This window comes from Plecotus auritus, assembly GCF_963455305.1.
Source record: "Plecotus auritus genome assembly, chromosome: 4".
Classification (NCBI taxonomy): domain Eukaryota; kingdom Metazoa; phylum Chordata; class Mammalia; order Chiroptera; family Vespertilionidae; genus Plecotus; species Plecotus auritus.
The window spans coordinates 40,473,143-40,496,361 of record NC_137775.1 but is presented as its reverse complement, the minus strand read 5'-3'; the positions used below and the strand labels follow the sequence as shown (position 1 = coordinate 40,496,361).

General features: G+C 43.7%; 1 protein-coding gene across 5 annotated transcripts in view; it reads left to right on the top strand.

Moving 5' to 3' along the window:
• Positions 1-19,134, top strand: part of AFG1L (AFG1 like ATPase) — a 180,525-nt gene extending 161,391 nt beyond the window's left edge. For 2 of the 5 annotated variants that reach the window (XM_080664236.1, XM_080664237.1), the window contains 3 exons: positions 10,259-10,399; positions 14,873-14,986; positions 16,715-19,133. In XM_080664236.1, the coding sequence (XP_080520362.1) occupies positions 10,259-10,399; positions 14,873-14,986; positions 16,715-16,840 (381 nt within the window). In that variant the 3' untranslated portion in view covers positions 16,841-19,133. Of the gene's footprint in view, positions 1-10,258; positions 10,400-14,872; positions 14,987-16,714 lie in introns of all 5 variants that reach the window. The other 3 variants (XM_080664233.1, XM_080664235.1, XM_080664234.1) reach the window with 3 other exon arrangements.
• The last annotated feature ends 4,085 nt before the right edge of the window (positions 19,135-23,219 follow it).

The window sequence follows — 23,219 nt, the reverse complement described above, 5'->3', positions numbered from 1 at the left end:
TCCAGTGGAAATAAGAAGGGGGGGGGGTGGTTTATAGCATTGTGAGTACATGAGTTAGTGAAATAATTCTAGCAATGTATGGACTATTTTTTTCCCTTGCCAATATTTTTTTTTTCAGTGTAAGCTGGATTGCTAGTATCTAAATTAATCTTGTCAAAGAACTAGTTGTTGTGCAGCTAAAATAAAATTTTCTTATTTATTTAATAAAATATATTTTTATTGACTTCAGAGAGGAAGGGAGAGGGAGAGATAGAAACATCAATGATGAGAATCATTGATTGGCTGCCTCCTGCACGCCCCCTACTGGGGATCAAGCCCACAACCTGGGCATGTGCCCTTGACTGGAATTGAACCCGGGACCCTTCAGTCCACAGGCCAATGCTCTACCCATTGAGCAAAACCGGCTACAGCAGTGGTTCTCAACCTTTCTAATGCCGCGACCCTTTAATACAGTTCCTCATGTTGTGGTGACCCCCAACCATAAAATTATTTTCGTTGCTACTTCATAACTAATTTTGCTACTGTTAATGAATCGTAATGTAAATATCTGTGTTTTCCGATGGTCTTAGGCTCCACAGCAGCGGTTCTCAACCTAGGGTCACTAGCAGGGTCACCTAGTCGCTAGAGCATATTCTTTATTATTTTAAATGGTTAGTTATACATGGTTAATACCAGTATATGGCATGTTTTTGAAAAGTGTCATGCAATCTGTGTTCATGGGTATGAAGAATATGAGTTCCCTTATTAGGCTAAACCAGCGGTTTTCAATCAGTTGCTGCAAGAGGCACACTGGTATGCTGCAAGAATTTTTAAAACATGCAATACCTGACTGTTAATCAGGGGCACTGACCTCTTTTCCCTTATATTGTCAAATTTAAAAAATGACAATAGCCGACACAGCAATAGCTGCCTGGTGTGAATGGATCAAAATTATACCTATTTTTTGGTCAGATCAGCAAAAAATGTATTTTTTGGTGTGCCACAGAATTTTAGTAATTTATTTATGTGTACCGTGAGATGAAAAAGGTTGAAAATTGGTGGGCTAAATGCTCAGTATAATGCACTGCTTAGCTCATTTGTGTTGTTCCCATTCTCTAGAACTTGGTTTGCTTAGACTGGCTTGACACTAAAAAAATTTTAGTAAGGGAGCCCTGAGAAAACCTAGCAATCCAAAATGTCCCCATGGCTTCTTATAAAATCTAAAGCTTAGCCCTAGCTGGTGTACTCAATGGTTAGAGCGTCAGCGCGAACAACGAAGGGTCTTGGGTTCGATTCCCGGCAAGGGCACGTATTTGGATTGCAGGATAGCTGTATCTCTCTCTCTCTCTCTCTCTCTCTCTCTCTCTCTCTCTCTCTCTCTCTCTCTCTCTCTCTCCTCCCTCCCTCCCCCTCCCTCCCTCCCTCCCTCCCTCCCTCCCTCCCTCTCCCCCTCCCTCCCTCCCTTTCTCCTTCTCTTCCTCCCTTTTCCCCTGCCTTCCTTCCTTCTACTCTCTCTCTAAAAATCAATGGGGAAAAAAATATCCTTGGTTAAGGATTAATTAAAATCTCAAGTTTAAGCCTCTAATTACCTTAGTTCAGAAACTGTAGACACTATGAGAACTAAGTGGGTGTAGCCAGTTTGAATAATCTCGTGGTGAGAATAAATTCCAGAACGTGATTAACCAATGTCTGAGTGGAAGACTATGAAGGCCCATATTTCTCAGCCTACAAATCAAAGAAGCAGACCTCTTTTTCATAGACTTTAAGCTAGTTTCTGACTATCATATTATAGTTAAGTTGAAAATTTAGGCTAAATAAACTACTTAGGCAGGGCTTTCTATTCCAGAAGTATTTGGAGTCTTTCTGAGTAGTGGGCTCTGAGCTACACTAACTTATTCACTGTTGATTCCATTGGTATGGTTGAACCTAGGTTATCCCATTTCCAGAAAGAGAAATTCTTGACTCCCCTCAAATCTTAGATATCTATTAAACAATTGAACACTGCATCCTTGTCAGATGCCAGCTAATTGCTTAACAAATTATAGTCTGGTTTACTCAATCCCAGGTAGTTAGTATAACCCATTCCACTAATTTTTATCATCTCATAAAGACTCTTTTGAAATTTTTAAAATTGCATTTATTGGGGTGACACTAGTTAATAAAATTATACAGGTTTCAGGTGCACAGTTCTACACACATCATCTGTACACTGTATTGTGTGTGCACCATCCCAAGTCAAGTCTCCTTCCATCACCATTTTGCAGTTTTTATCAGTGCTTTGGAGTTGTGTTGATGCTTACATTCATTGATGCTTATGTATAATGATGATACTAATGATAATGATTTCCTAATTCTTTATATTCTTCTAATGCTGTGTTTTTAACCTGTCTCCACATTTTTCATTTTGGATTTCTATGCTACAGGCTACACGTCAAATGTTTTTATGCCAGTTGTTGGGGTTTTCCATTCCCCAAATGAACAGGAAGTGTTTCCAGGAGTAAACCCAGCACATGCTTTTCACCCTCCCCCTAGTAAGAACTCAGTAGATCTGGTTGGATGTGGCTTATGTTTTCTGATGGTTGCCAGTTCCAGAATCTCCAGAATTAGGTATTTCCAGAATTTGGAGATCTATTACATGTACAGAGCTAGTCAAATGGGGGAGGGAAAGGGTGCAGTTGCCTCTGGTTTGCCATGTTGATTTTGTTGTTATGTCAGTGTTTCTACAAACTCACTGTTAAAATGAAAAGATGATTCCCCCCCATGCCCCCACCAAGAGTAGTGTATTAACCATTGTTATGCAGCCACAGAGGGGATAGAGAGTTTAGCAAAGATCTAGTAGATTTGGGTAGAAATAGCCTCCTGCCATTGAGAGTATATAAGTCAACCAGTAAAACTTTCCTCAGCACACCAAGGAACACCGTCTGAAATAGAATGTGCAAGAGTTGGTAGAATTTTCTGGAATGGCAAGGTATTTCCCAACTGGGTGCTATAGACTCCATTTAATGAGATTGCTCATATTAAAGTGCCATATGACCAATCTTGGGAAATAATTTACGAACACACACATTTCATGCTCTGTTTTTTCTAATTATTATCTTTATTAACTTGGTGCATATAAATTGTTTTAACATCAATTGATATATTTTTAGTTTGTTTTGAAAGGGACATATTCATTCTAATTCCATTCAAGCATATGTTTTTCTATTGAAAGGTACTTCTCTTTAAGATAGGAGGTATTGTCATTTCTGTGTAAACAAAGCAAGATGCCACACATACTTGCTTAATGAGGAGCTATCAGGGTATCACTACAAGGAATTTATGAAGAGGAGTCTATACAGATAAAGAGTAACCCTTAGGACAGTATAATCTAGACAGTGCTTGAAATAATAATCATCCTACTTGAGCTGAAATAATGGTTGCAGAACAAGCGTTAGCCAGGCAGTGAAAAAAAGATATTCAATCTGACAGCTCATTTGTGTGTGCTGAAGTGGATCAACGCCCATTGCAGGGCAGAAAGCAGCCTGGTGGTAAAGTGCGTGCATTTCACCTTGGTGTGGCATTGAGAAAATCCCCACTCCTGGCACCAGGGTCAGACCAAAGCAGACAGCTGTGCCGTTTCTCATACAGGAGAAAGAAGACAGTAGGAAGCTCTTTATTCCTCAAAGTTTGTTAGAGAAACTGCGCTGCGTATAATTCAGCTGTATACTTCAGTAATTAAGGAAAACAAATGCTCTTTGAAAACTCATTATAGACTTAAAGTTCTTTACGTTTTCCAAAAACAAAGAGTTTCAAACAATAGTTGAGAATACACAAACCACCAAATAAGTGAATTTTAATTGTTCCTGCTTAGAAAATTATTCCGGTAACCAGCCACATCAAAGACTATTAAACTTTTTAATTGCTCAGGTAGAAAGATGGAGAACGTCATCATTATCTATCATAAGAAGAGTCTGCATTAAATAATGCTACTTGAATTTTGAGCTAGAATAACACACTCAAGAATGCTACTAACTGAAGTGCCAGTTAGTACTCAAAAATAATCATATGCTTTAATTATTCATGGGACACAATGCATGAATTTACAATACTAATTATGCTTTCAAAAAGTGTCCTATGCTATGGTTTACTTACATAGGAGGATCAACTAGTGCAAAACAAAAGTATAAATGTTTGCAACTGCAATAGATACCATGTGCATCTAAGTTGGTGGTATATTAGTGAGGTCAAAGGAATGAAGTGTGTCTTCTCTGTGTTTTGTGAAGTTCTTGTAGGGTTTAGCACAATGCCTTGTATTTATTAAGCACTCAGTAGTTGTAAATGGTTTTGAAGAAGACTTGGTGATAGTATATTCATTTATTCACCAATCTTGTCTTATGCAAGACTCATTCCATGGTCTGTGCTAGATGCTAGGGAAAGAGTACTGACCCGTCTGGGACTCAGTCTTATACACCGGAGTAAGTGAGGGAGGCAACTGCAAATTTAAACAGATTTGTGACTCTTCAAGCTCTTTAATACATGCATGTATGTTGAATATTTTATGCATTCACTCCTCATTATTAGGCAAAGTGCAGGGGACTAAATAGACAAAAACAAAAGAGTATACTTTATTTGGAATCTACTGATCTTCATTATTGTTCACTGCATCATTCTGTTTTCACTCTTTCATTGTCATAAAATATTTTGTTTCTCTTCCCTTTGTAAAGTATAGAAAAATCTAAAAAATAAAGATCATAAAAATACCTCCAAGTCTGTCACTCAGACCATTGAAAGATAATAGTTGTTAGCATTTTTTATATAGTTACTTAGTTTTTTTCCTACATACATATTTGAGCAAAACAGATACCTTAATTGTAATTTTGCATTCTTTTTCTAGCTTTTTATCATAAGCATGTTTCCATAAAATTTTTTTCATAAATATTATTTGTTGGGAGCATATTATTCCATTTTAAAGTTGTGTTTTGGTTCACATAATTATAAACAGTCCTTGTATATAGCCTTTGGTTTAATTTCTCTTTTTTTTTTTTGGTAATCCTCACCAGAGGCTATTTTTTTCATTGATTTTTAGAGAAAGTGAACGGGAGGGAGGGAGAGAGAGAGAGAGAGAAAGAGAGAGAGAGAAACATCAATGTGTCTCACATTGATTGGTTGTCTCTTGCAAGAGCCCAGACTGGGAGGGGATCTAACCTGCAACCCTTTGGTGTGTGGGCTGGTGCTCTAACCACTAAGCCATGATAGCAATGGCGCCTTTGCTTGAATTTCTCATCATTTCCTCTAGATTGATTTCTAGAAGTAAAATGATTGGGTCAAGTTTATGACTTCTTTTAGGACTCTTAATGCAAGCATTACATGCTTGCCAGCATTGAGTAGTATAATTTTTCTTTGCAAAATTGCTATATGAAAAACATGTCCTTTTTTTTGTCTTTCGTTGGTTAATATTGAGCTTATATTTTTCATTTGTTTATTAGCCTATTAGAAATTTTATATTTTTTGTTCCATGAATTGCCCTAGCGTAAAGAATCATTAGTTGACTGATACCAAATAACTAAAGTCAGATTTCATCCCAAATATCAAATCCTTTATTCTTTTGTCAAACTTTAAAGGAGAAAATGTGTGTTCAGCTTACATTATTTTCTTTTGAAATGTCCCTGAAAAAAAAATTCTACTTCTATAGAAAAAAAAACCCAGGAAGACAGCCTGGCTGGTATGGCTCAGTGGTTGAGCCTCAATCCATGAACCAGGTTGTGGTCTCAATTCCCAATACAGGATGTGCAAGAGGAAGCCGATCAGTGATTCTCTCTCATCATTGATGTTTCTATCTCTCTCTTCCTCTCCCTTCCTCTCTCTGAAATCAATAAAAACACATTTTAAAAAAACACATTAAAAAAACACACCAGGAAAACAAATGGTCCATGTCAAAACTGATATTATGACTTCACACAGATAAGACATAAATGGTAAGATTCCCATTATAGAAATGACCTCCCAAAACAACCATTATTGTATTTGCTGTTTATTTTATTTTTTTAAATATATTTTATTGATATTTCACAGAGAGGAAGGGAGAGGGATAGAGAGCTAGAAACATCCATGAGAGAGAAACATCGATCAGCTGCCTCCTGCACACCTCCCTCTGGGGATGTGCCCGCAACCAAGGTACATGCCCTTGACCGGAATCGAGCCCGGGACCTTTCAGTCTGCAGGCCAACGCTCTATCCACTGAGCCAAACCGGTTTCGGCTGTATTTGCTGTTTAAAAGTAACACAAGTGCACTGGGAGGCAAGGGGGAGGGTCAAAAAGTATAACAAAGAAACAAAATTCATCTTTTATTCTACTACCCAAAGATAATCCTTGTTAATATTTTGGTCTATATCTTTCTAGACTTCTTCCTGCAAATATACTATGACATTCAGCAATGTCCTGGGGGTAGGGAATTGGGGACAGAAAAGAAAGGGAGTGATTCTTTTCTCTTTTGGTAAGTGTTCAATGTTTTCGAGACAAATGGCTTTAAAAGAAGGAATAGGCCCGCTCCCCAGGCTATGGTGTGTTTTGTTCATACATGGACCCATTCATTCAGTAAATATTAACCACTTTCTATGTGTCATGTTTTAGTTTAGGGGCTCTTCATTATGTGGGCCGCCGGCTTTCCCCTGCAAGTGGGGGACACGTAAATTCAGAGAGACTTGCTCAAAGTCACATGAAGAAGTGACAGACCAAAGCCTCTACTGTATTTTTCCCCACAACTGTTTAACCTCTTTAATTAATGGAAAACAGCATTTCTGATTAATAAGAAATCCCCATCTGTCACCAAATTCAATCCTGAAAGTTTTTTTGAGTGTTACTTCTTGGACACTTCAACATCGAAGCCACTCTTTAAATATTTACTAAAAAAATATAGTTTTTTAATATTTAAAATTTTAATCTTAGTGGTGCTGTTTTCTTTTGGGAAAAGACTTCCTTGATTAGTACATTTTATTCTTCTTTCCCTCATATATTGCTATCTCTCTATGGGCTGGATTGGGATTTCTTTGGCAATTAATAACCTTTCCTTGTTTTAATAACTTTTTAAATTGTGGTAAAATAACGCATAACATAAAATTGACCATTTTTATCAGTTTTAAGTGTACATTTCTGTGGCATTAAGTACATTCACATTGTTGTGGTGCAGCCGTCATCACTATCCATCTGTAGAACTTTTTCATCATCCCAGACTAAAACTCTGTACCCACTGAACACTACCTTCCCATTCTCCCCAAGGACTATCGTTTTTAAAGGAGATAGATACCTTTAATAAGCTTAGTTTTCTTTCAGGAATGAGCACATAATTGTTTCAGGGATATGAAGAAAAGGGATATTTGTTAATATAATGGCAAGTGCAGAACCTACTGACAAAGGTATATAATTTATAAAAATAGCTGAGTGGGCAGAATTCTGATTTCAGTTGCCCTAGGCACTTCAGTGCACTTCTGATGATGATTTTCCTTCGGCTTGTAGTTATACTGATAGAAATCACATCCATGCATAAAGAGTGAGCTTAATTATGCATAACTACATATGATGATGAGGTTTTACATTTTTTTACATGTACTTTCTTATTTACAAAAGAGGAGACACTAATTCTAACTCATCTCAAAAAAGTCGTGTGTGTCACCCTCAGAGCATGAGAGTTTTACTGTATGTTATCCTTTTTTGCAAGAAGACACTATATCTTGCCCCCCCCCCACCCCCACCCCCACCCCCAATCCCGTTCTGGGAGCTGTTTTCGTTATACAGGGCCTCCACAGTCCCCTCTGGTCCTTGTTGTGACTAAGGACAGGGAGGTATACAAAGGCTGAGTTAGGGTTTAGGGTGGTGGAGCAAACGCACTATTGCAAATGACACTTCTTTACATCCTAGGCTGATTTGTACAGAGCCTCATTATTTAAGCTCAACATAGTAAAAATTAAAAGCAGCCGGAATTGTTTGCTTGCTAATATATGCCTCAGGCACTATGCTAAATGCTTCACATGTATGATTCCATGTGATCCTCACAATCATAGGAGATGGGAATCAAATTTCCATATTACTGATGGGAAAACTAAGGAACAGGAAGATACCTAACTTACCAAAAGCACACAGTTTATAAGTAACCAACTGAGGGTTCAGACCCAGGCAGTCTAGAGACCTTGTTCCTGGCTACTCTGTTAACACGTGCTCCTGGTCCAGATCAGGTTTGACATACAGCAAGGTTTCCTTGTAAGAGCGTCAGGGTTAAACACACACACACACACACACACACACACACACACACACACACACACACACGACCCTGTGTGGTGAGGTGACGGGAGTCCGAGGGAAGGTTAGGCACTGGGTTTGGAGGTAAATGCTCTCTAGCAAGGGAGGGAAATGGGAAAGGCATGGTTATCTCCTTCTTCCCTGTTTGTTACCTGGTTGGTGAGAGGAGGTGGGGAAGTCCCTATGCTGATTCCAGAGGAGTCAGGTCATTCTCTGTGCTTCTCTCTGGTTTTCTGCCCCTTTGCCCCAGGTCTCCAAATTGCTGTCTCCTCCTCAGAACTGCTCTCTCTTGAGAGAGCCACTTCTCCAGAATGTAACCCTCAAGTTCTCTCCTACCTCCCAGGCCTCCTGAGCAGCCTTCTTCCCTGAGTGGGTCGTTAGGACAGTGCTGGGCTTAAATGACTGGCTCTAAGGTGGGCATGACTCCCCTCCTCACAGTTCCCCAGTTCTCCCAGGAACACAGCCCCGTCTGCATTCCTGAAGGAAGTTTTAATGCAAATGACGCCCCCAGTGAGGGGACATTTCTGGACAGGGAGATATTGATGGAAATTGCCATCAATGGGGCAGTGTGTTCAGAATAGGCTAAGGACGGTATTCCACACTGTCATCATGATGTGAAGGGGGCAGAAAAGAAGACAAGAGTATGGAGGGGAGTGAAAGAATACCCCTCTAGCCCCTTGGTTGGTAACTAGCAGGTCCCCATCCTAAACCTAGTCTTCACTCTTTTTATTTATATGACACTAGAGGCCTGCCAGAAATTGAGGAGGCTTAGTGCCTGTGTCCCGGCACCAGGAGTGGGCCAGGGTGACCTAGGAGCCTCGGGACCTCAGCGGAGATCCCGGCCCACTTGACCTCTGGTCCCCTCCACCCTCCAGTGGGGCCAGAAACACTCCCCTGAACCCTGCTCACGGTTTCTGCTCTCAGGTACCGTCATCCAGACACAACTTAAAATGAGGAGAGGCAACATTTCCTGGGAAGATTCCTAACCCCAAATAACATGTTTGCAGAGGTCTCATAATTTTTGTGAGTTAAAGTCATGTTTCTGGAATAAGCACTTTATATCTATAGGTGGCATCTCTGTGAATAATTTTGTGGAACTTGAGGTCTATAACCCCCCCAGATCAAGAGGTGGCCTGCCATGCCAAACTATGCTGGGGTCTCAGTGTACTTTTGGTCATTAAACTCCCCTGCTACCTCCTATAGAGGGTAGCAATGTTTCCTACATTTCACCTGAATAATTGTACTTCAACTTACGTGAAAAATATTTTCTGCTGAGTTTCAATGTGGTGACATGATAGTCAGCCTGTCATTGTAAGATAGCTCCATTTAACAGCAGTGCTGTTTGTGGTTGAGTCCTAGGAAGCATTTGTTTAGTTATCTATCTATATATATAAAAGCCTAAGTGACCATTATGACCCGTTGACGGGTCGCTATGATGTGCACTGACTACCAGGGGGCAGACGCTCAACGCAGGAGCTGCCCCCTGGTGGTCAGTGCGCTCCCACGGCCAACCTCACATGGCTGGCCAACCTCTCGTGGTCCCTCCCCCCAGCCGGCCAACCTCCCACGGTCCCTGCCCCCCAGCCACCTGGCCCCGATCGGGACTGGGCGAGACGGCCCGATCAGCCCCAATCACTGGCCAGGCCGAGGGACCCTACCCGTGCACAAATTTGTGCACCAGGCCTCTAGTGTCATATAAATAAAAAGAGTGAAGACTAGGTTTAGGATGGGGACCTGCTAGTTACCAACCAAGGGGCTAGAAGTATTCTTTCACTTCCCTCCATACTCTTGTCTTCTTTTCTGCCCCCTTCACATCATGATGACAGTGTGGAATACTGTCCTTAGCCTATTCTGAACACACTGCCCCATTTGGTCAAGTTACTCCAAGCTACCGCCTGGGTCACATCATAACAAGAAAAAGAGGTGTTTTCCAATGACATTAATCCAAGAGCAACCAGAAATGGCTTCTTTTCATTTTCTATCCTTTATTTCATTTTAATTACAGCCGCTTGGAGCCAGTGATTATTTGGAACTATCTAAGAATTTTGATACAGTATTTTTGCGAAACATTCCCCAATTTACACTGTCAAAAAGGAGTCAAGCTCGAAGATTCATAACTCTCATTGATACCCTCTATGATTTCAAGGTAAGGATGAAATGTGCATTTTCTCAGAACTGAACCTTTTGGACTGTGGAGCTACTTCACCTAGGCTGGAATCCTGGTCTACCTCTTAGTTTACTTCAGTGTGCCTCAGTTTCCTCATCTGTAAATTGGGGCAATAACATGTTTTCCTCCAGGGAATTGTGAGGACAAAATAAGCTAATCCCTGTAAAACATTTAAAAAAAAAAATGTTTGGCACAAGCTGAGTGCCGTGTAAATATTAGTAGTAATAGCACTAAGAGTAGTGGTAGTATAATAAAACTCACATCATAAGACTCTCTGCTATATTAATTATTCCATCATTCAACTAGACACATCCTGTGCTCTGTCTATGACCATGTACAACACAGTTCCTTGCCTAGACTCAGTGTGCAATAAATATTTGAATGAACACATGAATGGATATGTAAAGAGCCTCCTCAGTATTGGCTCTCTGTCTCCCTATGACCCAGAAACCTAGTAATAGTATTGCACTATCTTATTGTTGTTGTTTTCTCAGCCATGTGTTTTAGCATGCATTACCGAGCTGTTGTCCATTCATCAGAGGTGGTGCAGCCTCCTGGTTAAGGAGTGGGCCCTGGGGTCAGGCTGTCTACCTTGAGACCAGCTTAACCTCCTGAGATACAGTTGCCTTCAGTGGAAAAACTCAGGAACCATGGTACTCATCGCACATGGCTGTTGTGAGGATTAAGTGAGCATATAAAGCACTTAGAGCATTATGGGGGCTGTGTAAGCTCTTAGGGTGAGCCACTGTTAATAGTCTATACCTGCCACTGTATATTTTCAGTAAAAGTACAACTTCAAATTAGAGTTAATTAAATACTATTTTACTGTTAGATACAATTTTGCTCCCTATTTCTTATACAGAAATAGAGCAGTGATTTTAACATTGAAAGGACTTCAGTGGGAGGAGGAAAGGCCAGAATCTTCTGGGAGGGAGACTTTAACGTTTCACGTATTCATTCTTCCACAACCTCCATCATGCCGAGCACAGTGCTGAGCTCTGGAAGTTCCGTGACAGGCAAAACCAGGTGTGGTGCCTGCCCTCACGGAGTTCACATCTTAGTGTCAGAGATGCAGTAATCAAATGTCCACAGAACTAGTGTGAGTCACCACTGTGGGATGGTCTCTTGGAAACATGGTGCCATGAGAGTCTAGGGGGAGAGAAGACTGATCTTCATGGGGCTGCGGCGCCCACTTCACAAGCGGCTGCCCACTCCCCCGAGGTCAGTGTGCATGTGATCTGGGAGCCAGGATAGGCCTGAAGCTGAGGACTCCAGAGCTAGGGGATCAAGTTCCAACAATCGTTAGTGGTCTCCTGTCACTCATCAGAGAGTGCTCTGCAAGGATCGCAGGGGCCGGAGTGAAGGGAGTGAGCCTGGAGGCAGCCCTCAGTTCTTACAGGGCCAGTGCTCCAACAAGGGGTGATGGAGGGGCATTAGGGGGTGGTTCTTAGAGTGTAGAATTGCTAAACTCTTTAAATACTATATACTGCAGCTAGGAAGACCTTGAAGAAAGCTTAGCCGTGGCCAGTTTGGCTCAGTGGATAGAGCATCGGCCCTCGGACTGAAAGGTCTGGGGTTCGATTCCGGTCAAGGCCACATACCTCGGTTGCAGGCTCAATCCCTGGCCCTGGTCAGGGTGAGTGCGGGATGCAACCAATCAATGTGCCTCTCTCACATTGATGTTTCAAAAAAAGAAAAAGAATGAAGAAAGCTTATGGTCCCCACCTCCTAACTCTTCCTCTCCCTCACTGTTTCATCTCTTAATTAGAGAAAAAAGATTTATCTGGCAATATGATGGACTCTCCTAACATTTACATCAACTAAATCACACATTTAAAGTCATCAAAATGGTCTTACTCCAGAAATTGGGAGCATTAAACAGACATTATTCTAGAATGTATTCATGGGAATTTGTGAAATAAGGGTATTCCCATCCAAATAATGAAAAAGGTGTCATTTGTGATTAAAATAATTTATAAAAGGAGATGGAAAGCCATTTGGATATGGAAAAACTAGCCCCACATGTCAATACATTATTTTAAAGTATTGCCATAGTTATTTAAATAACTAGAGGCCCAGTGCACTGGTGGGGTCCGGCTGGCCTGGCCCCAGTCTGGGCGGATCAGGGCCGGGACTGTTGTGAGGAGGAGACTGCGGGAGGTTGGCCATTGGCCCACCCCAATCAGGCCGATCAGGGCTGGGTCGGCTGAGGGGAGGGGCCAAGGGTGAGTGGCCAGCAGGCCCAGCCCCATTGGGAGGGGCTGTGGGTGGTGGGCCGGCCGGCTCCGCCCCGGAATGGGGTGGGTGGGTGCTGATCGGGGGTCGGTGGCTGGGGGAGGGGCCATGGGAGGTTGGCCGGCCAGCACCACCCCCAATTGGTGTGTGTGGGGGGTGATTGGGGGCGGAACTGGCTGGGGGGAGGGGCCACAGGCTGATGGGGTGGTGGGGGCTCATCAGGGGCAGGGCCGGCCAGGGGGAGGGGCTGCAGAGGTTGGCCAGCTGCCCACCCCCCCATTGGGCCGGGTCACTGGCCGCAGTGGGTGTCGTAGCGACCGGTCGTTCCAGTTGTTACGGCATTCTGGTCACTGGCTTTTTGTATAGATGATTTTCAAAGGATTGCTGTGAATCCTGAGAACAAATTCAGGACTTTAAACACCAAGGAGAGTATGTTTTGTATTTAACCTAGTGGATGCAATATTTGTAGAGATATAAAAACTCTTTCCAACATGATTCTCACCTATGCCCACTCACTCAAATACTTATGTAACCAAGAAATCCTATCTAATAAAAGAGTAATATGCAAATTGACCGTCACTCCAACACACAAGATGGCCACCACAAGATGGCCTGCGGGGAGGGCAGTTGGGGACGATCAGGCCTGCAAGGGAGGGCAGTTGGGTGGGACCAGGCCTGCAAGGGAGGGCAGTTGGAGGTGACCAGGCCTTCAAGGGAGGGCAGTTGGGGGTGATCAGGCCTGCAGGGGAGGGCAGTTAGGGGTGAATGGGCCAGCAGAGGAGGGCAGTTGGGGGAGACCAGGCCTGCAGGGGAGGACAGTTGGGGGGAACCTAGGCCTGCAGGGGAAGGCAGTTGGGGGAGACCAGGCCTGCAGGGAAGGACAGTTGGGGGGGACCAGGCCTGCAGGGGAGGACAGTTGGGGGGGACCAGGCCTGCAGGGGAGAGCAGTTGGGGGCAACCAGGCTGGCAGGGGAGAGTAGTTAGTGGTGACCGGGCCTGTAGGGGAGGGCTGTTGGGGGCAACCAGGCCTGCAGGGGAGGGCATTTGGAGGGGACCAGGCCTGCAGGGGAGGGAAATTGGGGGGGACCAGGCCTGCAGGGGAGAGCAGTTGGGGGCAACCAGGCTGGCAGGGGAGGGTAGTTAGTGGTGACCGGGCCTGCAGGGGAGGGCTGTTGGGGGCAACCAGGCCTGCAGGGGAGAACAGTTGGAGGGGACCAGGCCTGCAGGGGAGGGCAGTTGGGGGCAACCAGGCCAGCAGGGGAGGGCAGTTAGGGGTAACCAGGCCTGCAGGGGAGGACAGTTGGGGGTGACCAGGCCTGCAGGGGAGGACAGTTAGGGGTGACCAGGCTGGCAAGGGAGGGCGGTTAGGGGTTACTGGGCCAGCAGGGGAGGGCAGTTAGGGGCAATTGGGCCAGCAGGGGAGCAGTTAGGTGTCAATCAGACAGGCAGGGGAGTGGTTAGGGGGTGATCAGGCTGGCAGGCAGAAGCAGTTAGGGGCAATCAGGCAGTCAGGCAGGCGAACGGTTGGGAGCCAGCAGTCCTGGATTGTGAGAGGGATGTCCGACTGCCTGCATCCTTCGAGGAATCCCAGATTGGAGAGGGTGCAGGCTGGGCTGAGGGACACACATGCCCCTCCCTCCCCCCGTGCACGAATTTCGTACACCGGGCCTCTAGTATTCATGTAAAACTTAGTCTTTTGGAAGAATGTCTTGGCAGGATGTCCATGTAAAATGTAGGTTCTGGAAACTCAGCGTGTAATTAGAGGCGCATTGTGCTGAACTCAGCAATACCCATCCAGCACAGTGGTGACCTCTGTACAGTGCGTCTGGGGCGTGTCTTCGATGCACACAGAGACAGGCTCCACAGCCAGGTATACACGTCACCCTCATGTGTAATGGGAAGACCCTTGGGCTCAGAACTGGAAGGTCTGGCCTGGCATCACGAGCTGAGGCCTCTCCAGGCCTGAAGTTACCCAATAAAACCTTTGCTCCCTTCTTCACAGGTTGGTATAAGCTGTGTGGAAATATTTTGACAAGTACTGTGCAGTTTAGAAAGAACACTTTAGATAGATACAAACTATTAGGAAAAGTATGGACATTTTAAAAGCAAAATCTAAGCTCTATGTTATGACAAACAGTTTTATTTTCTGATTTGTTCTTGCCTTCAACTCGTGAAGTGTGAGGAGTAACACCATCTACTCGTTTCCCTCTCTTTCAGGTGCGCCTAATTTGCTCCGCATCAACTCCTTTATCAAGCTTATTTCTGCATCAGCCTCATGACAGTGAGTTGGAGCAAAACAGAATAATGATGGATGATTTGGGGCTGAGCCAGGTAGTTGATATTAACATAATCTCGTTTTATTATAAAAGAGCTTATTGTTTTTGGTTTGATACATGGCTACATTTTGCAAAAGGAATGTAGTATATATTTAACTGTTGATTCACTGCTTCTTGAGCTGGTATAGCAGAGTTCCTCCCAATATCACTAAATGTAGAGAATTACAGTCTTAGAGTGGAAGAAATCTTAGCGATTGTATTTGCTTATGACAAAAACAGTACAGATTGGTGGACTAATGGGCATGTGGTCATACCTCTGACTAAGGACAGCCCAGAGCTGGATGCCTGGCCATCTGCTGCCTTTTCTGGGCATTCCTATTCATGTCTGCTGAGTTTGTAGAGTGCATAATACAGTATCCAGGCATGTGGGGCGGCTATTTCAGGACCATGGAGTGTTAGCAAGTCCCTATGCTTGCAAAGAAATCCATGATTCTTCTCCCAACCTCCATTCCCTAAACATGTGTGGAGTACCTGTGGGTGCCAGGCTATAGGGACACCCTGTGGGGAACCAGCCAATGCCAGCCTACTTCTCCTGGTGCTTGGGATTTGATGATTCACCCAGGCCACCCAGAAGAGACTACATTTCCTTCTTCTGTATAAACATAAATAAGTGTGTCAGGTTATATTTCTCAACTGTAGACAATTGAAGTATTAGTCAATGCTGACACAATCCACAAATTAACTCAAAATGGATTAAAGACTTGAATATAAGACTTAAAATAGTAAAATACATAGGAGAAAACATAGGCACTAAACTTAGGGACCTTGGTCTGAGAGGGGTTTTTGTGAACTTGACCCCAAAGGCAAGTCAACTAAAAGAAAAAATGGACTACATCAAACTAAAAAGCTTCTGCACAGCAATAGAAGCCATCAAGGAAACAAAAAGGCTACCAACCCTCAGGAGAAGATAGTTGTAAATGATACCTCCAATAAGGGTATAATATCCAAAATGTATAAAGAACTTGTACAACTTAAAAAAATTGATTAAAAAATGGGCAGAGGACCTGAATAGTTTTCCAAGGAAGACACACAAATGGCCAACAGATAGATGAAAAGATGTTCAACCTCACGACTTATAGTGGAGATGCAAATCACACCTAAAGGAATGGCTATTAAGAAATAAGTGTTGCATTTCCCAGCAACTCAAGCCCAGAAGCAGCTCGGGCCTTCCCAAAGTAAGCCCCAGCTCAGCCTCCAGGCCCCATGGGGACCTCTCAGTCATCCAGTTTGGAAGAGACTCCAAGGTTCGTCCTCAGGGCCTCCCCTCCCGAGGGCAGCCCTGTCTATCAAGCTTTGGAGGAGAGCACCAGCCTCTTTCTAATTTGCCAGAACTACTGTCTTTTTGCTATTACTTACTTCTGGGATGCAGTTTTGGCGGAAGAATTCCTTCTCTATCTGGAATGTCCTTCCTTTAGAATTTGCAGAGAACTTTGAGCAAAAATTTTCACATTTGTATTTTGGGGTGTCCTTTTAGCTTTAATTATTTTTCTGTTCTTTTCCCTGGTAATTTGTTCTGTTTATTGATTATTGGTTTAAATTAGTTGTTTCTCTACTCTAATTTAAGAGATTGTCCATGAAAAAATTTATAGAACATTTTATAATCCAAACATATAAACCTGGAAGGTTTTTTTTAAACCTGCACTTAGTTCTGTAAGTTCTCATTGGAAGTGGTTTTAATTGGTGGTGGGTTATTGTTTTGTTTTGTTTTGTTTTTCGTCACCAGGACTCAGCAGGTCTCTCCATGTTTACTGGAGAAGAGGAAATCTTTGCATTTCAGCGCACAATTTCCCGACTCACAGAAATGCAGACTGAACAGTACTGGAGTGAAGGGGACAGAAGCGCGCTGTAACCGTCACTTTCGCATGAATGAAACGCTGGACAGATGATTCCCACAGGGAGAGCTCTTTATTATGGGACTTGAAGAAATCATTTTCTCATCATTAATTATGCACTTTGTCCTGTGGACCACTTGTATCTAAAATTGCTATCAAAGATGTAGTGGATTAGTAAGTTAAAGCCATTTCTATAAGTCTACTTCGTGCCTATTTATTTGGCCTTACTTCTGCACCACAAAAATAAACCAGCACTGCTGAAGATTCAGGTAGGACCAGACATCTGGCTCCATATGAAGCCACCTGAGTGAACCTTGAGTACACACATGCGGTAAAGGCAGGGTGTCTAGACATGTCTGAGCTTTGGCTATGTGGCAGCCGCACAATAGAAACACATCTTGTATGAGAGGAGGAAAAACCCTACATTTCAACTGAAAGCAAAGAAAGCATTCTGATCTTACTATAAACTAAAGGGAATATGGGCTTCTATATAGTGATTGGGGCGGGGGGGGGCGTGGCTAGGAATTGTACTAAATCTCACAGGTCTTCAGATTTTCTCACAGCAGAGAATCTATTTTTCACCCTGAGGTCAAGCTTGGCAGGCAGGATGTGACCTGCCGTGGACACAAGTTGTCTGAAAAGATTGAATATTATGACACCATGGGATAAGGTGCAAGGGTGTCAAATTCTAACCAACAGGCAGGTTCCCCAGCCTCTGTAAGAGGACAGATACCAGGAATAGGGACCTGTGAGAGTGTCCAGAGGGGCCAAGTCCTGGACACACCAAGCAGCAGAGTGGTCTCCTGCCCATCTGAGGCCAGCTGGACCCCAATGGACAGCGGCTCCTCCCATTGCTCATGCGCATTGGCTCTGGTTGCAGAACGCCACTCCCCACCCTTGCCTCTGCTTCTGCGAGAGGGACCTGATGGAAAATAGGAAAGAACACTTGACGAATCTACTTAAATAAAACCTGATTTATTCTGCATCAAGGTCACTCTGATTCATTCCAGTACAATCTGACTTTGCTAACTGTTGTTACAGAAAGACTCTTGGTTGAGGCTGTTACAAAAGTCTAAATTCCCCTTAAAAGAAAAAAGAGAAGCGAAAAAAAAATGAGAAATCCACAGTCTTGTGGAAATCAAGTAGTTTTGGAGGTAGGTACAGGTGAGTCAGTTCGAATTCGTGAGTACAATCATCAACATAAGTAAGCTCTTTGAACCTCTTAATTTATAAGTTACTAATCTATCCACATTAGTCTGTTTTGAACATTAACCCAAGCCAAGCCCATAGATAGAAAGGGTACCCAAGTATAGAGAAAAGTTTAAGTCAAGGCTTCTGAAACTTAACTGTGGCTAAAAATATTTTTATTGATTTGAAACAGTGAATTCAAAAAAGAGGTTAAATAGATTAAGAGGGAGAAAGGATGGGAAATAATTGCCAAATTTATTGTTAGACATTTCATGATCTCAGAGAAAAAATTAATCATGAGGAGTTAATATAATCATTGCTGTTTATATATAAGGAGACTGAAGCTTGACCTGAGATTCTGTTTACAAAACTTCTATTATGTCTTATACCACATGATCTCTTTATAAAAAAAGGAGACATTTTTAAAAATATATATTTTATTGATTTTTTACAGAGAGAAAGGGAGAGGGATAGAGAGTTAGAAACAGCGATGAGAGAGAAATATCTATCAGTTGCCTCCTGCACACTCCCTACTGGGTTTGTGCCCGCAACCAAGGTACATGCCCTTGACCAGAATTGAACCTGGGACCCTTGAGTCCGCAGGCCAACGCTCTGTCCACTGAGCCAAACCGGTTAGGGCAAGGAGACATTTTTAATATTGATTTTTTTAACTTAGTAAAGGTGAGTTTGCAATAAAACTATTGCTTTTTAACTCAATAAATACAAAATGTTTAACTTTCTTCTTTCAGTCTTAGTATTTGGCTTTTCATATTTCTGTGGCAATTGTGCTGTACCTTCATAAAAAGACAATGATGGACACAGACAAATGGAGAGCTGATGGATGGAAACCGGAGGTTGGGGTTCTGGGCCCTGACATTTGGGTTCCTGATTGATTGTGGGAAACTGTCTGGCAGCAAGGGTATAAGTGATCTTGTAAATGACCTTTATCAGATCCACTAACCTCACAAGACACCCCTTGCTGGTATAGAAAAGGATTTTCTTTGGAGATGAGTGTACAGCTTTTTCTTAAGGCAGAATTAAGATTCACTTCTCCCATTGGCATAGCAGTTTATTTTCCTGGAATAGAAAATTAAAAATAATAAAATCTCTCCGCTTGTTGAGTGACGGCTGATTCTGTATAGCTTTGCACTAGAAACCTCACATATGTTACCTCAGCGGGTCACTCAGCCCAGTCAGATGTGTCTGCTGACCTGTTGTCTCTGATGGCATGAAACTCCAGGAGGACGTCTGTCTATCTTTCTTGCTTGAGTAGGAAGCCAGCCGGAGGCTGTCCTAGAAGTTTCCTCCCTCAGGGCTGTCCTCCCAGGTCCCCACGGGTGACTGCTGCTGGTCCCCTGATGGTGCCTACTCTTCTCACTGAGCACACGGCAAGGGCTCAGGGCCTGGTTCTGCCAATTTTTACTTGTGACCTTGAACTAGTGCTCTGAGGCTGCTTTTTCTCATCTATAAATGAGAACAATACCCATTTCATAGAGTTATTCTGAGGATAGTTGGTGAAAAGCATTCTGCAAATGCTGAAAGATAAATGAACAGTTGTTATTGATACTAGTGATTATGATCATAAAGTAATAGCAAAGACTCACTCTGCTTTGCGTTAGAGCCCCTGAGGAACCCAAAAGGTAGAGGACGCATCCCACCCCAATACGGCTCCTCGCAGAAGGGAGCATTCACATTAACTGGCTGGACACCAAGGGGGCCGGATTCTGGCTTAACGAGATGCTGTAAAGACTGTGAAATTCAAATCCATTCTTTCTGGATGATAGGGAAAATGGATTGTTCCTGTTCGGTGAGCATCAAAGATTTTGCAGAAAGAGGGCCCCATCTTGTGGTCAGTGGGACAAACTGACAGAAAAAAAGTCCAAGAACCACGCAGGGTTCTCAAAGCTGCACCAATTCCCAGGCCTCACTCCCACCCCAGTCCAGTCAGATGCATCTGGTCAGATGTGGAGCCCCAGGATCAGTACTTGCTAATGCTGCATGGGATTCTAATGTTGATAACCACCGACTAGGAGGTCATGGTCATGACCACACAGCCAGTAAGTACGTAGGCTTGGGCCTAGCTGGGTATCCTGACTCCACACCAGAGCACTTCCCTGGGAGCAGAGACTGCTGCTCAGGGTCTGGGCCCAGGCACACTATGGCATCCCGCTGCCCTCCCTGCTGCCTCCCAGTGCCTGGTCCTCTCCTTCTTCCTCTGCTTCTCCTCCTTCCCTAGGCTCTCCTGCGTGTCTTCTCCACCCCCCACGGACAGTAGAATAGCTAAACCAGCAGTGATTTCTTCTTTTTTTTAATCTTCACCTGAGGATATTTTTTCCATTGATTTTTAGAGAGAGTGGAAGGGAGAGGGAGAAACACTGATGTGAGAGAAACACATTGATGGCCTCCCGCATGGCCCCCACCAGGGCTGGGAGCCTGCAACTGAGGTACATGCCCTTGACCGGAATCAAACCCGGGACCCTTCAGTACGCACGCCGGTGCTCTATCCACTGAGCCAAACCGGCTAGGGCAGTGGTCGGCAAACTCATTAGTCAACAGAGCCAAATATCAACAGTACAACGATTGAAATTTCTTTTGAGAGCCAAATTTTTTAAACTTAAACTTTTTCTAACGCCACTTCTTCAAAATAGACTCGCCCAGGCCGTGGTATTTTGTGGAAGAGCCACACTCAAGGGGCCAAAGAGCCGTATGTGGCTCGCGAGCCGCAGTTTGCCGACCATGGGTCTAGGGCACGATTTCTTCTGTACAAAGCACTTGCTCCTACCCTATCGTTTCATCCACAGCAATTCCGAGGGAGGTGTGATCATCCCGCTTCCCACGAGGAAATGAAGAGGTAACTCAGCTGGGAACCATGTCTAGACCAGAACCTGTGCTCTGTGGCCTGCTGCTCGGAAGCTTTAAGCATGTTGCCCCTCAGCCACATCCTCTCTCCTCTGGCTTCCGTGGATTAATACTTGGTTCTCCCGCTGCCTCTCATCTCTTCCTTTTTGAATGCTTTTGGCTCCTTTCCCTTTTTCTCACCCCCTAAGTTCTTTCTTGGGCTCATTAAAAATGGTAATTATAAAAACAACATCAAGTTTTATACAAAGTCTTTTCACACATATCATCTTCACATTCTTTCCTTGATTTCCACAGCTACAAAAACCACCTAATGCCAACAATAACTGTATTCCCATCCCTGCCCCCCACCCCGCCCCAGTCTCCTGTACTCCCAACTGCCTAGTGCAGTGGTCGGCAAACTCATTAGTCAACAGAGCCAAATATCAACAGTACAACGATTGAAATTTCTTTTGAGAGCCAAATTTTTTAAACTTAAACTTCTTCTAACGCCACTTCTTCAAAATAGACTCGCCCAGGCCGTGGTATTTTGTGGAAGAGCCACACTCAAGGGGCCAAAGAGCCGCATGTGGCTCGCAAGCCACAGTTTGCCGACCACTGGCCTAGTGGATCTCTCTTCTTGACTGTTCTTCAAACTCAGTGTGTCTAAAATGGTACTGATCTCAAACCTGTCTTCCATGCCCATAATATCTTCTTGCAGTGATATTGCCCCAAGCACCCATGCAGCTCCAATACTCTGACTTGACAAGGGCCAGTGACGGGGGCCAGAAGAGAAAGGCTAGGTAGGCATTAGAGTCATGTTGATGCGTGATTGAGAAAGGGTTCAAGTAAGTATCAGTGCAGAACAGGACTTGGTGGATGGCTAATTGTTGGAATGAATGGCAAGTCCAACAATCTGAAGGGAGGAGCCATTTGAGCAAACATGATCCCAGCACTCGGGCCTGTCCCGCGTGTTCCTGCAGTACCTGAATCAGGCCTGGGCTCTCCTAGACCTCATCCACCTGGGGCTGAAGGTAGACTCTGGAGTCTTACAGAATGAGGCAGGCTTTGGAAGTGCCATAGCTAGTAGTTGATAGTTCTCATTCTTCTTGTTCATGCTTTGATTTATTGAGTAAACATTGTTTAAGTGTTTCTGATGGAATATAATGGCATAAAAGCTTTAAAAATTGTGGTTAATTTTACAGGAGCATCTCGTTGGTTATATCATTCTTGAAGGAAAGCTCACCAATTTTGGTCCATCTAAAACCTAGGATCTCCAAAGCTGACATAAGAGTGAGACTCTCCCAACTGGAGGCACCAACCTTGTCTGGAAAATTTGGTCTTCGCCTGCCCCAAATGTCACCTTCTCCATAGTCTGGCTCAAACAAGAGTGAGCCATACTTGTTGAGTTCCCCCAATCTTAGCTAAGCCAAAGACTTCATTCATGTTTGAAGATACAGATAATAAACTCAGAAAATACTTGGAATCTAGATAATCTGGCTAAAACATTGAATTTTATCACCTTCAGCATGTATCTCCCCTTTGTTTTAGCCCCACCTCCATATTCACCTGCTCTGTTCCCTCCCACAAAGTGATACACAAAGCTAGCTCCAGGGCTTCTCTGGGCAGAGCAAGGTCCAAAAGCACCCCCTTCTCCAACCGGGGTGGACATAATCAGAGCTGGCTCACATCTGGTTCTCTCCTTCCAAGCTTACAGGAGCATTACACTTCTGGCTCCTTGGCAGTTAAACAAGGTCATGTGACTAGTTCTGAGCAATTGGTTGTGAGCAGAAGTGATGTGATGTGTCACTTCCAAGGTGAAGCACTTACTAGCTGGTTTGAGACCTAGAGCTCTCTTCTCTTGCCATGGAAAACCTAGAAATACCACCGGACATGAAAGTAGCCTGGAATGCTGAGCCACCACATGGGAACCCCTGGGGAAAGACGCTTGAGCAGGAAATAAATTACATTCTGATAAGCTGTGAAGACTTTTAGGATGCTTGTTATTGCAGCATAACCTAGCCTATCTTGACTATGTACTAGCCAACCCCCAGACCAGCGTTTTTCATTTCTGTTTCTTGTCTGAGGACCTGGCTCTTCCATGAAAATTACTAAGAATGGCTTCTCTCTTCAGCTTTATCTCCAGATCCACGTGGTGGTGTGTCCTTGGGAGGGCTGAGAAATATCAGCACATCTCTACATCCTCCCAAATCCCAACACTCATACATATGCTGTAACTGTTCTCATCAGCCCCACTGCAGTCCTTCACTTTAAATATACATTCTTTCTTCATCTTTGTGGTCTTGGTCACTGTGAAAACATTAGGTGGGCAGGATTAATTTTGTCCTGCGACTTTAAACCCATCCTTGCTCG